Source organism: Mesoplodon bidens (genome assembly GCF_964165515.1).
Source record: "Mesoplodon bidens genome assembly, chromosome: 1".
NCBI classification, from domain to species: domain Eukaryota; kingdom Metazoa; phylum Chordata; class Mammalia; order Artiodactyla; family Ziphiidae; genus Mesoplodon; species Mesoplodon bidens.
This window is the reverse complement of record NC_138176.1, coordinates 202,944,616-202,960,650: the sequence shown is the minus strand read 5'-3', so window position 1 is coordinate 202,960,650 and position 16,035 is coordinate 202,944,616. Positions and strand designations below refer to the sequence as shown.

Genomic DNA, 16,035 nt, shown 5'->3' with positions numbered 1-16,035 from the left:
ATTTCTCTGTATCATCATAGGCAGTTAGAGATAAATATATACGATGCATATTTCCATAGGTTCTGACTAACTGAAATCATGCTCTATTTTCTAATTTATGTATGCAACAAATACTGAGTTTTCCCTTCTGAATCAGTGGGGGGGATCTCCACAGTGTTGTGAATGGAAAAGAAGGGCCCTCGTTGAGCATCTCCTCTTTACCATATGGACCCTTAAAGATTTGTCAAGGCTTTAGGCATTTCATAGAAGCATTTATTCCCCATTCATCTCCAGAAGAGAGTATGAAATGGGTGTGCTGGGACTTGCCCTGTTTTTAGCAGAAGGAAATGTTTCTGTTTTAAATACGTTCATTCATGAGGATCAATATTCATCCTGAGTTTAAAAAAGGTCACTTTTTAAAACGTCACTTACAACCAACTTTCTCATCTACCTCCAAATTATGTTTTTTTTTTAGTTTTTATTATTTTTTTCTCTTAGTGTTTGGGAATTTCAACAGAAGTACATAAACATTTCAGCCAGATACGGAACCACAAAGGGTCACGGAGTAGCATGAAGCTAGCTGTATTCATTTCTCTAGGCTATTTGTTTACCCATTCAGCTATTACTGGCAAAGGGAAGACATGTCAATATAATTTGCTTTTATTTTTATATTAGAAAGATGTCTTACTACACCTCAAAGTGTAATTAAGAGGGTGTAGTTAAAATGTAATTATAATGATACCAGGCTTTTCCTTCAGGACATGGTGACATTGCTGGAAGTAGCTGTAAGGCTTCGTTGTGTGACCTCAGGAGGGAAATATCTCTCATTCCCAAATAGTTCTTGCCATTTTGTTTTGCAGGACCAAGTATCCTCTTAAGAGACAGAACATGATGACATATACCAGACACAATACAATATGTGTCATTGTATTGGACACATACTATTTTCTTACCTAATTTTGGCATATCTTGTCTTCTCAGTTTTTAAACTTCGTGTTGATATGTATTGTGTTATCATTTTATTTTAGCTCTTCTCTCATGACTGTCTTAATTCTCACAGATTCTCAGATTTTTTTCTATGCTTGTCTGTTCTTGTTTCAGTTATCTATTGCCATATAACAAACTACCGCTAAACTTAGTGGTTTAAAACACCCATTGATTATTTTCTCTCAAGTGCCTGTGGGGTGACTTGGCTCAGCTGTGCCACCCTCAGATCTCTCATTTGGGACACTCAGATGGGATGGGTGCAGGACTTCTCTGAAGACTTGATTGGGCTGCATGTCCAAGACAGTGCTTTGGTGCTTCTTCATATGACCTCTCTCTCCAGCAGAACCAACTGGACTTCTTATATGGTAGCTCAGGATTAAAATACTCAATGGGTTAAAAGCTCATTAACTGGATTTGTTGGTCTAATAATAGAGGTTCCCATGCAAATTACATTCTGTTCTTTCTCAGGAGGCTTCCCCACTCCTGAGACCCTCTAGGGTCTCAAGAGCAGAGAGCAGAAGTAAGCTAAGCCTGGAAATGTTAGAGTCATTGTCATGATATTGGTCAAAGCAGTCAGATTCAAAGGAGTAGGTATATGTTCCACACCTTGGGGAGAAGTGGCAATGTCACATTGCCGAAGACTTGTGGAAGGGGAGATAGTGTCGAAGCTGTCTTTGGAGAATACAGTGTGCCTGAGTCAGTCCCGATAGCAATGCAGGTATTGAGAATTCATTGAAAATTACTCTTAAAATGTTTGGTGTACTTATATTAGTCTGTTTCTCTCCAGAGAGACAGAACCCATAGGTTATACATGTAGGAAGAGATTTATTATGAGGAATTGGCTCACATGATTACAGAAGATGATAGGTCCCATGATACACCATCTGAAAGCTGGAGACCCAGGAAAGCCAGTGGTGTAAATCCACTTAACCACTGGACCACCAGGGAAGTCCCGGATTGGGATTTTTTTTAATAAGAGGAATCCAAATGGAAAGAAAGTCAATGTTTTGTTTTTCAGTTCTGAATAGGCTCTTGAAACTCTCAGCAGAAGCAGTTATTTCGAAAACCAAAGCTTTAGTTTTGCAAGATGAAAATCTTGTTAAGAGAGAAAAGCGTGATAGGAAATCAACAGGGTCAGCCATGAAAGAGGCAGGGTATAGAATTTATGTAACAATAATAAATTGAAAAGGGGAAGGGGGATATTCAGCACTCCCTGCGGATTAAACATGGCTCACCCTGGTTGCCAGCTGGGGAGGATATTGATTGAGGCATCATGTTGGAGGAGGTAAGAGGGACTTGAAGTGAGGGGATAGGGCCTAGGGGGACCACAGGGAGAGGGGCAGAGTCATCCCTCAGAAGCAGCTACCCTGTGGCCACGCTAATACCCAAAGACCATCCACCCCTGGGGTGTGGCCTGAGCTGGGAGGCCAATCAGCATCCCATTGCTTGGTGAGGGCCTACATGTCACCATGAATCATTTTACATAAGTAGCCCTCTCTCGTGCTAAGCCCATCTGAACTCTCCGTGTGGTCAATGTTCTTTAAAGGGTCTAGGACACTCATAAGTCTCCCAAACCTTGGTATCTGGAAGAGACACATGGGGGAGCAGCTCTCTGACAACCTTGCATGGTCTCCATATAGACCATGTGGGCAAAAACTGACAGCAGTCCAACCCGAGTCTTAGCAAAGTGCCCTGTGGCTGGCCAAATCTAAGATTTGATGATTCTATGGTATATTGTGATAGTTTGTGACAATGTCACAAATAAAGAGTAAAGATTACCTATATTGCCGAATAGATAGTATTTATCACACTGTTCCCAAGGCTTCCATCTCATCAAAAGCTTTTGCTTACAGAGAGGCATTAGGACAAGAAAAAAAATGATCTGTGAGTTCACAAAAGACAATCTTTATGACCAGGTAATTCTATTACAATCAGATGCACCTAAATGTTAAGATGGAGAAAGGAAGGGACTGGAGAGGACAGAGGTGATGATCTGAGTAGCTTGTAATGGGTCAGACTCTAAACAGCAACCCACTGAGTATACTCCACATGTAGGAGGTGAGGGGACAAAGACTAGGGGAGGAAATTCATTTACTCTCAATAACACCATCATTCAAGCCCACCTAACTCCAGGGCTCATGCATTTTGCACAATACCAATCTACCTATATAGAAAGGTATACCAAAATACCTGAAAAGTATCAGAGGATCCTTGCTTTGAAAATATTCTTTAGGGCTCAAGTCATAAAAAAACATAGTTGGTTCTAAGAAAATTGTGATAGAGGACGTCTCGGTTTTTCAGCAATGCCTTATCATTAGAGATTTCCTGCCCACTCATGGCTCAACATCCATTCCTGATGAATATGCACTAATGAATATAGCATTCCTAATGAATATACACTAATGGTCAAGAGAACAGATCCTAAAGCTAGGCTGCTGCTTTGACGTTGTGACCTGGTGCAAGCTGCTCCACCTCTTTGTGTCTCAGCCCCTTTGTCAATAACATGGGCAATAACAATAAAACCTACCTGACAGAGTTTTGTGAGGAGTAAATGAGTTAGCAATAAATTACATTATTGGAATAATTGGGGAAATTTGAATATGGACTGTGTATTAGAAAATATTATCATATCTAGGTTGAATTTCTTGAGAATGAGAATAAGAATGGTATGGCAGCCATGTCGGAGAATTCCTTCTTCTAATACTAAATGCTGAAGTATTTAGGTGTGAACATTGTGATGCCATGTTGTCTGCAATCACTCTTTAATGGTTTGGCAAAGAAATGTATATATATATATGAAGAGAGGCACACAGAAATAGAAAGAGATAAATATGGCAAAATGTTAACCATTGGTGAATTTAGGTGCTCATGTACTAGTCTTCCAACTTTTCTGAACGCTTGGCATTTTTCAAAATAAAGAGCTAGGAGATGATGCGTTGATGTTTGTGCGTATGTGTAAGAGTTTTCTACCCCATGCCACTGCCATGCCACCTAGAGCCAAATCAATAAGAGTAGGGTTGCCAGATGTAACACAGGACAGTCAATTAAACTTGAATTTCAGATAATGAATCATTTATTTAGTATAAATATGTCCCAAATATTTCACAAATTGCATAGAGCATACTTATACTAAAAAGTTACTCATTGTTTATCTGAAATTCAAATTTAGGCATCCTACATTTTTATGTGTCAAATCTGGCAACTCTAATAAAAGCTGTTTATTTCCCTGATATATATGGCTGAGCCTGCCCACAAGCATGTCAAAATCTTAGTTATGTTGATTTATCCATGAAAAAATGTCTATCGTCCTTCTGAGTTTTAAGCCATAGAGGAAATAAGCTTTCATACTTTAGCTGAATCGTCATCCCACTGGTCTCACTTTTTTTCATTCTGAATCTCTCATTTTTCTTCTTAATTATAACACATTTGAAGGATTGCATTTTTATTTGTGATAAAACCCATAGATAGAATATACATACAGGTCACATCAAAATACATGAGGATGATAATTAAACCTAATATACAGTGATGGATAGGTAGTGTGGTTAGAAGACTACACATTTATTGTATACAGTGTTACTAATGTCAGTGAATCTCTTCTAAGAAGCACTGCTCGAACAAAGGGTATGTTTTAGCCATTAGTGCAAACACGTTAAAAACACTATTTATAGAACTACAACCTCAAAATATTCAGTCACACACAATCTCATGCATTAGTTAACTGCTTTGGAATGGCAGCACCATTCCACATTATAATATGCACATTTGTTATATTGCACCTTCCTGAGTTGAACTTTGAAAACAATAACCACACAAAGTGCCGGAACAGATGAATTCATCCCAGTCTGGGCCTTCACTGGTGGTAATAGTAATCTTGACCATCATAGCCGTTGTAGCTCTGCCCTTTATAGTAGCTGTACTCATCCTCATAGGCTCGGTAATTGTCCCCACGAGTTTCTCCATTTTCATTTTCGTAGATTTCATATCCATTGTCATACTCATTGGTGCCTGTTTGTTCATACTCTCCCTCATATCCAGGGGTGATAGTTTCCCCAAATGGTGATGGGGTAGTCCCGTAGATCTCCTGGGGTGGAGTTGTAGGTTCAAATCCATCATTTGCAGAGGTAGTTGCCTTAGAGCCACCATTGTCCTGCCCTCCAGCCACTGTGGTTCCTTCTGCATAGGCTTCAGTGACACCTTCTTCGCCTTCTTCCTCTCCATTGTCCCCACCACTGCTGCCATGGCCATTGTCTATCTCTGTGCTGTTGGCGCTAGTGTCATTTATGCCTTGCTCATTATCATCCACTTCTGCTTCATTTTCATTTTCTTCCTCTTCTTCTTCATTACTTTCCTCCTCTTGTGTAGCCTTCTTTCCTATATCCTCAGCCTATAAGGAAAAGTTTGAAGGAATCCAAATTTAGGTGTGAAAAACATAAAACTTAAGGCCATTATTTCATCCAACATAGGCTGTACTGACAGCCTTGTTCTACATGTAATTCTTAATTGAAGCCAATTTAAGTTACAAAAGAATTGGTGGGTTTTTATAAATTCAGAATTAGTACCTTTGTCATTGGGTTTTGAGGGAGAAAAAGGTACCTGATAAAATAAGTCTCTGTGGGAGATGCTTTCTATAGCTTTGCTACTCACTTTCTCTGTCTTGGAATCCTCTTCCCAGAAATGCTATGGCATCTCTCAGGACCTTTTATCCATTGCTAAGATGCTTGTCCTTAGTCTTCTGTGATAATATTGAAAGTCAGTATAAGAATATGGGAAGAGAACTTCCATGGGAAAAACCTTGCCTTATTTGTAAACAGGGACATTGTACCTGCTCTTACTTTTTCATTGAGTTAATGAAGATAATATAAAATACTGTGTGTAGAGTGTCAGGATAACCTCAGACTTCAGTAAAGCAATGAGAGCAGATTGAACACCTTTGAGGAATTGTTACCTTCGTGGGAAGCTGGATGGCAGCTAGACCTATATACCCTGTTCCAGGTGTGGTCTCCTCTCCATAACCAAGTGTGGTAATGGAGAGGGTGGTGTTCTCAGCCTCCGACTCTTCATCTTCATTTCCATCATAATCTTCATTCTCTTCATTGTTTTCTTCTTCGTTTGAAGTCTCCTGGGGTAAGTGTCCAGAGCAAGAAAATTTATTAAAGCTAGAAGATAACTCAAGATTTGTTGAAGTCGTGAACCATTACTGGAAAAAACGTCCTCCGTATCCCTCAGCCAGCTTGTCACCCAGTGTTGACAATTCTGCTTCCTCTTATGCCGTTTGCACTTCTCACTTCTCAGAACTCAATTCAAAGTTTTCTCATACTATTTACCTCACTATAGTGTGTTTTAGATATTTATGTATTCTGTGTAATCAATTCAAAAATAATTGTGTAATAATTTCAGCATATCTGACTATATGGTATCATACAATACATGGCTTAGGCTCTTGAAGTCTTGTTAATAGCTACTACGATATGATAGTTCATTAATTATTGTATTTGCTGACAAATAAGCTGAGAACTTTGTACCTATTTTTTAATTCCTTAGAGCAGTCTTTTAAGGTAGGGTTGTAACTCACACCCTTTAGAAAAAGAAAGTGAGCTCAGAAAAGTTAAATAACTTGTTTAAAGTCTCATAGTAAGTGATGAAACTGTATCTTTCTAATTAAAAAAAAAAAACCTGGGCCCTTTCTGTGCACCATGATGTTTTTTATGACAAGGAGGATTTATGTGAATTGTCCACATTATACCTAGGATATTTTTTCAGAAAAGAATTTTTTATAGAAGCCCCTCTCTTCAAACAAGTTGATTGCATGTCGTATTTACTATCAAAAAGAAGTGAATGTATTTCATTTACTTTCAGGAGTATTTAAAGAAAAAGAGACATATTAAATTCAAAATCCATCTGCCAATATATAAGCCAGTTTTGAGCTGTGTGCAGTATTCAAAAGATGTCAGGCATTTGACACACAATTTTTCTGTGCAAAGAGGAAATCAAACACTCCCAAGAAATCCTTAGCGATATATTATGTTATTGCAGGAAGATGTTTTTTTAAAAATTACTACTCTTCAATGAATGTTATTATCATCTTTAACATTTTACTATTTTGCCTTTACTCCATGTTGTTAGGCAATTTTTTGTTGATTGAGTTAATCTCTCAAAGTAATTCATAGCTAATATTGAAAGTCAGGAATTCATACACAGAATTTATTTACTTTAAATAAGTACTGGAAAACTGAATTTATTTCAATGTGTTTTTGAAGAGATTGTGATGTTAGGATAGCTTTAACTAGGCATCCTATATTTTAAGACTTCAAAACAAACAAACAAAAGCCAGATTTAGCCTGCCTTATTACTAAAACAAATGATGTTTCTTTCATCAGATTTGTAAATTCCACTGTTTTAATGAACTCTTGGGACTACTAGAGTACACCCCAAAACAGTCTCCAAGCTAACTGTGTCAAATATCACACTAACACCATACTATTTATTTTTTCATGTTATATGCTTTAGTCCAACAGACTAAATCTTTCAGGGAAGAAGGAGGAAAGATCTTTAGAGTAGGAGAAGATACAGTCTGGGTCCTGCACCATTGTTTCACAGGTGAAGAACCTGAGGTCCAGTGGGATAAATGACTCACATGAGGTCAAAGACATGGCAGTTCCTTAGCAGCAGGGTCATGAATACAGACCCAAACTCCCAACCCGAAGGATTCTCCATTTTCTCCTAACAACACCCTTTCTTTTCCTAGTACTTTATTTAAGGTTGTTCTGCTACAATGAGTTAAAAAGGAAAGTAGGTCAGTCTTTTTATGGGTACGAGACCTCAAATATCTTCTTGAATAGAAAAATTAGCAATCATTTGTGCTTAAAAAAAGTATTATGAACCCACCAGAATAGCTTAAATGACTGAAAGAAACACGTGTTGGTGAGCATGTAAAGCTACTGGAATGCTCATATATGGATAGTGGGAGTTTACATTAGTACGTCGTCTTTGGTTAGCTGTTGGTGGCATCTCCTCGGGAAGAACATATGTAGACCTTTCGACGTAGATACTTCATGTCTAGGTAAAGTGGCCTCCAGAAATGAAAGCATACGTTCACCAGAAGGAATACTAGAATGTTCACAGCAGCACTCTTTTGTTGTAGCCCAAACCTGAAAACTCCCCAACTGCCCTTCAACAGAAGGATAACATATTGTGGTACATTCACATAATGAAATACTGACAATGAGAATGAACAATTTTCAACTATAGAAACGTGAACCAATCTCTGAAGCTGAGAGTGGAAGAGGTCACATGCAAAAGAGTATATGCTGCATGATTCCATACATATGTATGTGTGTGTGTGTGTGTGTGTGTGTGTATATATATATACATATATATATATGTATGGAACACAAAAAGAGCCAAAAACAGTCTACCTGTTAGGAGTCAACATAGCAGTTGCCTTTGGTGGTGGTTGGTTAACGGATGGAATGGAGTACAAAATATGTGCTGCTTTCTTCTCTGGGTGCTAGTTACCCTTAAGTGTTCAATTTCTGAAATTTCAGTCATCTATAAACTTATGATAATTGTGTTATGTACATTATATTTCAATAAAAATTTTATAAATGTGAGACTGAATAATTTAGGAGAGGGGAAAAAATGTATGATCACCAAATAGAAAGTATGCCTAAGCACCTTCTCATGGGAATACAATTCCTGGAGATTCTGTATTTAATCTGAATTGCCAGTGAAATTTTAGGGAAGAGATGGGGAAAAAAGAGGTTCTAAACTCTCTGCAGGATGGAAGACTCCCAGGTTTATTCATCCAGTTTTCCACTATCACTTTGAATGAATGGTCTTTGGAGCATTTATTCCTCTGAAGTTTCAAAACCAAACCACCAAGTATTGACTGGGCACTATATATGTGTAAGACACTGGGCTGGGCAGTGTGAAGAGATGCAAAAGAGGGTACAGCACTGTTCATCCTCAAAGCAAGGATTGTTACCTATGGTCTCTAGTCTCCTGGGTCATGGGGAGTTTGCAGATAAGTTCTGGGAGGACCAGGAGTGTTCAGAGATTGTTGGTAAAATATGGAGTACGTGAGATTTCATCAGAGTTCTAAAGGAACCTTAATGTTTCTCCATCCCAACCACCATCGCAACAAATGAAGAACCATTGTCAAAAGATATGCAGTCTAACTGGGAAATCTAGCTGGTAAGGCAATTTTACAATCTCTGTACAGCAAGCAGCTGTAGTTAAATGGATTACCCTAGTTTAGTTCTTGTGTAAGATTGCTATGTGGAACTCCAGGCAAAATTTTGTGGGATTTAGTAGGTGGCATTTTTCCTGGTACTGGCTTGACATTCTTGTAAGTTACCCCTTTAAAAGTTATTAGGATAAATTGTGGTACTAAAAAAGTTACTTTTATGGTTAAAAAAAATCAGACTAATTATGCGTCACCTTTAAAGTTCCCACACCATTTTGTTTTCAAGAGAGCAGACATTTATCCATTTTGAGCAGACGTTTTGATCCATTTTGGACTGTCATTGTCCCTTCATAAATAGCATCTAAGAATACCTGAATTTAGAAGGTTCCCAAACCAGTGGATAGCTATAATTGACTATCCAGGAAAATGTACCTAATTACTATGTTTCTATGGGCAAGAATGTCAGTTATAAACATGTTAGCACAATTTCCAAGTTATATAGATGAATTTTAGCCATGAACTATACTAATTTATAGTACTATATAGGAAGGTATTTATACATCTTGAGCATTTGCATTTCTATGAAAACAGGAATTTTATTAGTAGGCAAAAAGACATATAAAATTCCAATCAGAAAGAACAGCCCTACTTTGTGAGTCAAGAAAGGCAGATGAATCACAATAACACTGTAGAGGATATGAGATTCGCTTTCTTATACTACCCACTGATTAAACTGAATTTTTAAAGTTTAGTCATTAAAACAAGTATTGCACTAAGTTTAGAATTATTGTATATTTGTGTTTTACCATCATGTTCTATCCACCTAAATGTAAATAATACTTTCTTTCCTTCTCTCAGAATTTACATTTCTTCCACTTAAAATGGAGAACTTTTGTACTCATATACAATTTACACGTAACTTTATCCCCAAACTGTAATAGTGTTTTAAGCAGGTCATTTTATTTAATCCTAATTTAAATAATATTCTCCTTGTCCAAAATAGAAGGCTGTGGGCAGTTGGTAACCTGGCAATGTCTATTTGCTGAGTGTAGACTACAGGAGACTAGTTTTCTATTTGTTTTTTGTGCTGCCTGGTTTGCTATGAAAAATCCTGCAGAAATTCCTTACCTCTTCTTCCTCCTCCTCTGAGCTATCACCATTTCCATTTTCTTCAGACAAGTCACTACTGCTCTAAAAAAAAATGTATACATGAATTCATAGACATATGAACATATATGTACATACATATTTATTTACTTAGAACAGTTCTCATGCTACTGTGAGAAAGATATGAGGAGATTGGACATATGCAAAACAAGGTTAGAGAGAAAGGGGCATTTTACAGTGATCGAGATATGCATTGAAATACTCCATTTTTAACCTCGAAAGCATTGATAGTGTGTTGAAATATTTTGTATGTAAAAATGAGAGCAATGAATGGCAGAATGGCTTAGCTCTGAGAGAATGAGAATTATCTGGTCCAATTTTTTTATTTTACAGAGAAAGAATCTGAAGCCCACACGGTTGTGGATTCTCCAACCAGTTCAAGGCAAGTCTTGAGCTAAAACATCGATCTCATTGTTTTATTTTTTTTATAAAATATGAATGGAATGATAACTAGGCTTATTACAAAATATAAGTTATTACTGGGTGATTTTCATAAATAATGAGCTCTCTTGGTGAATTTAACTTAGAATTTGACTCGAAATTAAATTTGCATATAATTTTTAGTACCTTTTAATCTAATTAAAGCTAATGCCTAAAATGAAGTGTGTGTGTGTGTGTGTGTGTGTGTGTGTGTGTAAAGTTATATAAGAGAAAAATTCATTTACTCATTTAGGAAATTTATGAGTAACATTCCTCTAAAAAGCTCAATATTTTTTTTTTTTTTTTTTTTTTTTGCGGTACGCGGGCTTCTCACTGCTGTGGCCTCTCCCGTTACGGAGCACAGGCTCCGGATGCGCAGGCTCAGCGGCCATGGCTCACGGGCCCAGCCGCTCCGCGGCATGTGGGACCTTCCCAGACCGGGGCACGAACCCACGTCCCCTGCATCGGCAGGCGGACTCGCAACCACTGCGCCACCAGGGAAGCCCTAAAAAGCTCAATATTGAATGAGAATAAATTAAACCAAGGAGTCTGCATATAAAAATAAAATTATAAGTTAATGAGCTTTGCTACTTTTTAAAAGGAAAGGTATATCTAAACATCTGTTATCTGAGCCTTTAAGACAGTGGAGGAGACTTTTCCTCTTTCTCCCAATGTTAATCCAAATTGAACTTTCCTTCTTTCTTCTGCAACCACTCCTTAATGACACTAAGCATACAAGTAGATACCTAACTTAAGATTCTGTCATTTTCTGCTCTGCAAATTTATCTTTGATTCTGGTGACTCAGTTAAGTACTGTCGGTCTTAGAAAACATAGCTGCAGAAGAACCTTAGGGTTAGAGATCAACATGAGGGAATATTCATGTCCCAACCCTGCTCAGGGCTCTCCCTGTTGGGCTCATTCTTCAGATGGCCAAGCCATCCACCCAAGGAAAGGAATGCTTGTCTCCTTGAGCCAAGAATAATCTTGGGTGGAAAAAAGAATAATTAGACCTGCTCTTCCACTGCTATGACCTTAATGGCTGTGCCTTCCCTAGCCCAGAGGTGAATAAAGCATTAGATTCTATTGGAACTATTTCTATTTGTTAGTTAAATTATATATATAGAGGACAGCATATTTGTGCAGCATAGTTTGTCTCAATGGGAATGTTTTAGTCATTTTACAAGCTTTCCTTACCTCTAGCTTTCATCTTACTCCAACCATTTCACTCTTCAATTAGTATCTGCAGTGAGGACAGTTTTAAAACTGCATGAAATGTCTTGAAGACTTAGCATTTCTTATTTTCCTTTCTTTCATTTACACCTTATTACCAACTTGTCCATAAGTCCTATTGATTCTTCTGGAAGTCTTTCATATACTCCTTCCAACTTCTATCCCTACTGCATTTATTCAGTTCCAAAATATATATTCCAGGCATTGTACTGAGAATGAAGGTCGTTGCAAGAGAGGAAGTTGGAAATATGGGCAGTTCCCTATGTCAAGTACTGTGATAACTGAGATGAGTCTGATAAAAGAAATTTAAGATAAAGTCCCTGCTGTCTAAGAGTTCACACACTAACCAAATATCATTTTAATCATAAAAAAAAACAATTTGCTCAGTTAAAAATGCTTAGGGTGTTAAGCTTATTTATACTTACATTTCTGTAGCCAAGCAGATAAGCTACAATAGACTGACAGCCTTGCAATCAACATAAGCTATTTCACACAAGTTGGTATTTTAGAAAAGATTATATAAAAACACAGATCAGTTTGAATAAAACATGAACTTCAAAGCCAGTGCAGCTTAATGCATTTGGAGGTGATAATCTGGGCACTAAATCCTTAACAGACTTAAGGAAATAAATAATAAGGAGCTATGGAAACATATAAGTAGACATGTAAGGAGAAAAATCTTGGAAATCAAACTTTGTAAAGTGGGATGATAGATCATCAATACTAGATCAGACTGTTGGATCGGGAGATATATTTTATTGGATTATATTTTGAAACAACTGTCTTATTTACAAATTCTACGTCAGTTGAGATAAATCTATCTGCATATAATCTGTAGAAATTTTATATATTAAAGATCTGCTTAAAAATCTGTGAACTTTGGGTCTATCAGTAAGGAAAAATATTACCTCTCCTACTGTCTTTTCACTACAGACATTTGAATTGGGCCACACGTAGATATCTATAAAAATTTTTAGGTGGGAATACCTCCAAGTATATGCTATTTTAGAAAAGTTGAAGAGGTAGTCCGAAACGTAAATGTATTATCATTTCCATTTCGTTTAAGAAAGACAGCAAAGTTTCAAGTGAGCAATGTTTATTTATGGGCAAACCAAAGAATGGAAGGCAATTCTGAAAACCCACAACCCTTGTATCATTTGTGCTCATATTTCTGTGGCCATACACATTCCCCATAATTATTATGGTGCTAGAAATACTTTAAGATGATCATTTCCTACCATTGTATGAGTTGGAAGTGGGTTAGTCCAACATATGGCAGGATACTATGCCAAGCCACTGTGCTAAGGCATCGTTTTCAGCGTTCTTACTACTTTTAGTGTCTCAGGAGACGGGGGTCAGATGGTGCATAATTGGTGCCCTGAGCCCAGACTGTATAGTAATAAAAATAGCACAATTCTGGTTTGTTGTCTATTTAAAATCAGCACCACACCCTCTAGTTTTCAGAACCCTCTTCACAGGTAACTCAGTAAAAACAGAAATTCTTATTTTTAGTGTTTAGTTATTTTTTTGTTAGTTTGTTTACAAATTTTAAAGATGTTTTATTTTTCTAACAAGTTTTTTAGTTTGCTTCATGGATTTCTCTCTTTCCTCTGCATTCTTGAGCTACACTTTCCATTAGAGTTACGCTCCAATATGATGTATTGTTCTAGTGAACTACACAGGTCAAAGGTTAAGAAACTCTCCAGCAAACCAGTGATTATCAGGAATTTTTTTTAATGCTCTTTGGTGTTTATGAAGTCAATTTTTTCCCCTAAATTAAAAGAGTCTAAATTATTGGATATAAAACAGCTATATGACTGTATAACATGGCAATTAGTGGCCTTATCACTGACTTAAATGTCAACAACTGATACAGTTGTCCACTTTTGTCAGTGAATTAGACAAAACACCTGAACTCAATGTTCTGCAGTGTGTGCTTTCATTATGTCCTTCTAGACTGGGCCCAAATGAGTTTACTCTCTATGTGTGTGGCTCTGCTTTACAAGAAAACCTTAGGAATAAATTTTATTTTATTATATTAAAAACAAACTGTTTGTAGTAAGTGGTCTTTCTGGCTGAATTTCAGGGAGAGTTGAATTTAGGTGTTTTACAGTTAAATTTGATTCCCTTTCAATTGTAATGGATGAGAAGGAAAATTAATTTTTACACTTACCTGAACTGGAAATCGTTTTAGAGGAGGATAAAAGTAGGCATGCTTGTAAAGATAATATCGGGTCCTGTACTTAAAGACCTGCATGGACACAGTAAATGATACATTCATGTTTCACGTGCAGTCAATCTAGAGGAAGTGTAGTCAAGCCAAGGAAGTATGCTAAGGTGAATTACCCCATTTTCTTCAGAATCGTCTAATTTGGCTCTTCGATGCAAATTTTTCATCTGTTTAAAAGAGCATTTAATTATTACATATTCTCTCAACATAAAAAGACAAAAATGGAAAAACTATAGGTTTTTAATAAAGAACTTACTGAGAGAGCACAGGCCATTCCCAAAATGCTGAGCAAAATTAGAGCCGTCTTCATTTTGCTTCTGGAATTAATGAAGTGGTAAAGTTAATGAGTAAAACTAAGAATGTACCCTTTTTTGCTCATACTAGGTGATGTATTTAATTGTTTTCATTTTTGTCCAATTAGAGTTTTGACTAAGTAGGACCAAATTTCTGCTTTTGTTCTAAAATTGTTCCTTCTGTTTAGGTGGTAGAAGACTGACTTTATCCATCTATTTGAATAACCATGAGTTCCATATTTGGTTTTAACCTATCTGCTCTGGTTTGTCAGTGGAAGACCATTTCATCACTGCCACGGGCTTGCATGTTCAGTGTACTTCATGTCGGGGCATGGAAGCCTCCTGATGCCCTTGACACAGGAACATTAGTTAGTGCAGTTAGATGACCTGTTTGTTTTGTTTATAATTAAAAACTAAGCAAAAACTGAATACATTCAGATGGTTGCTTTTATGTCAATTATCCTACAGGCTGTTTCCAGCTTCTCTATAGCTTTTGAAGTAAAAGTTTGTTTGTGGGCTTCCCTGGTGGTGCAGTGGTTGAGAGTCTGCCTGCCGATGCAGGGGACACGGGTTCGTGCCCCGGTCCGGGAAGATCCCACATGCCATGGAGCAGCTAGGCCCGTGAGCCATGGCCGCGGAGCCTGCGCGTCCGGAGCCTGTGCTCTGCAACGGGAGAGGCCACAGCAGTGAGAGGCCCGCGTACCGCAAAAAAAAAATAAAAATAAAAAAAATAATAAAAAGTTTGTTTGTAAAATGAAGACTAGGAGGCATTTTCCCATGGATATCTTAGAATACTTGATATTTTTTATGTGTGTGAAAAGATCCATGACATGTGAAGTATTATTCTCATAACATGTAGCACCCAACATCCATGTTTAAGGATGATTCTATGAGAAGAGTTATCAGAGTTCATCGTGGGATATCAGGGAGTCATTTTCTCAAGTTACATTGTCCTCCAGCTCCATTTAAGCTTTCCATCACTGATGTGGGAGGTTGTCATGGAATGGACGTGGGGCTCTCCAAGGTCAGGGTGACTGTCGTGATGGAGACGTCAATTTTATGGAAGAATTGAAGATGCAACTCTCAGAATAGGAATACATTGTGAACAGTCCTGGGGTTTGCAGCCAGGCCAAGATCTCAGTTCCACATAGATTCCTCATCGGTAAAAGGAAAGCGATTGTGAAATCGTATCTTAATTTTATTCTTTTGATAAAATCCTATTTTAATAGAAGTTGAACAAACTTAGCTGAAAGCCACAAACACCCAGCACTTGCACTGACAAACACATTTAACTGAGAGTGCTTTCTCCCCCAGAGCGACAGTTTGGGCAACATTTTAGAAGCAATATGTAATGGTAATGGGAATTTCCCCATAAACACACTGGGAAAAGTAATATTTAAAATGTATGAAATGCATGTCATATACTATACTCTGAAGGTAGATTCTGCATTTTATCGTCACTAGCCACGATTTATTGCATCCTTATTGAGTATCTGATGCTAAAATAAACATTACACAGAGTAAGGCTAGAGTCCTGGAG

At 37.4% G+C, this 16,035-nt stretch overlaps 1 protein-coding gene across 1 annotated transcript; it reads right to left on the bottom strand.

The window, feature by feature from the left end:
• Positions 1-4,819: 4,819 nt before the first annotated feature.
• On the bottom strand, positions 4,820-14,512 carry IBSP (integrin binding sialoprotein; the record flags this gene model as incomplete). The annotated part of the gene is made up of 6 exons (XM_081242242.1): positions 4,820-5,353; positions 5,915-6,088; positions 10,283-10,345; positions 14,146-14,223; positions 14,319-14,369; positions 14,459-14,512. The coding sequence occupies 6 exons, from the start codon at positions 14,510-14,512 to the stop codon at positions 4,820-4,822; spliced, it is 954 nt and encodes a 317-aa protein (XP_081098368.1).
• Positions 14,513-16,035: the final 1,523 nt, after the last annotated feature.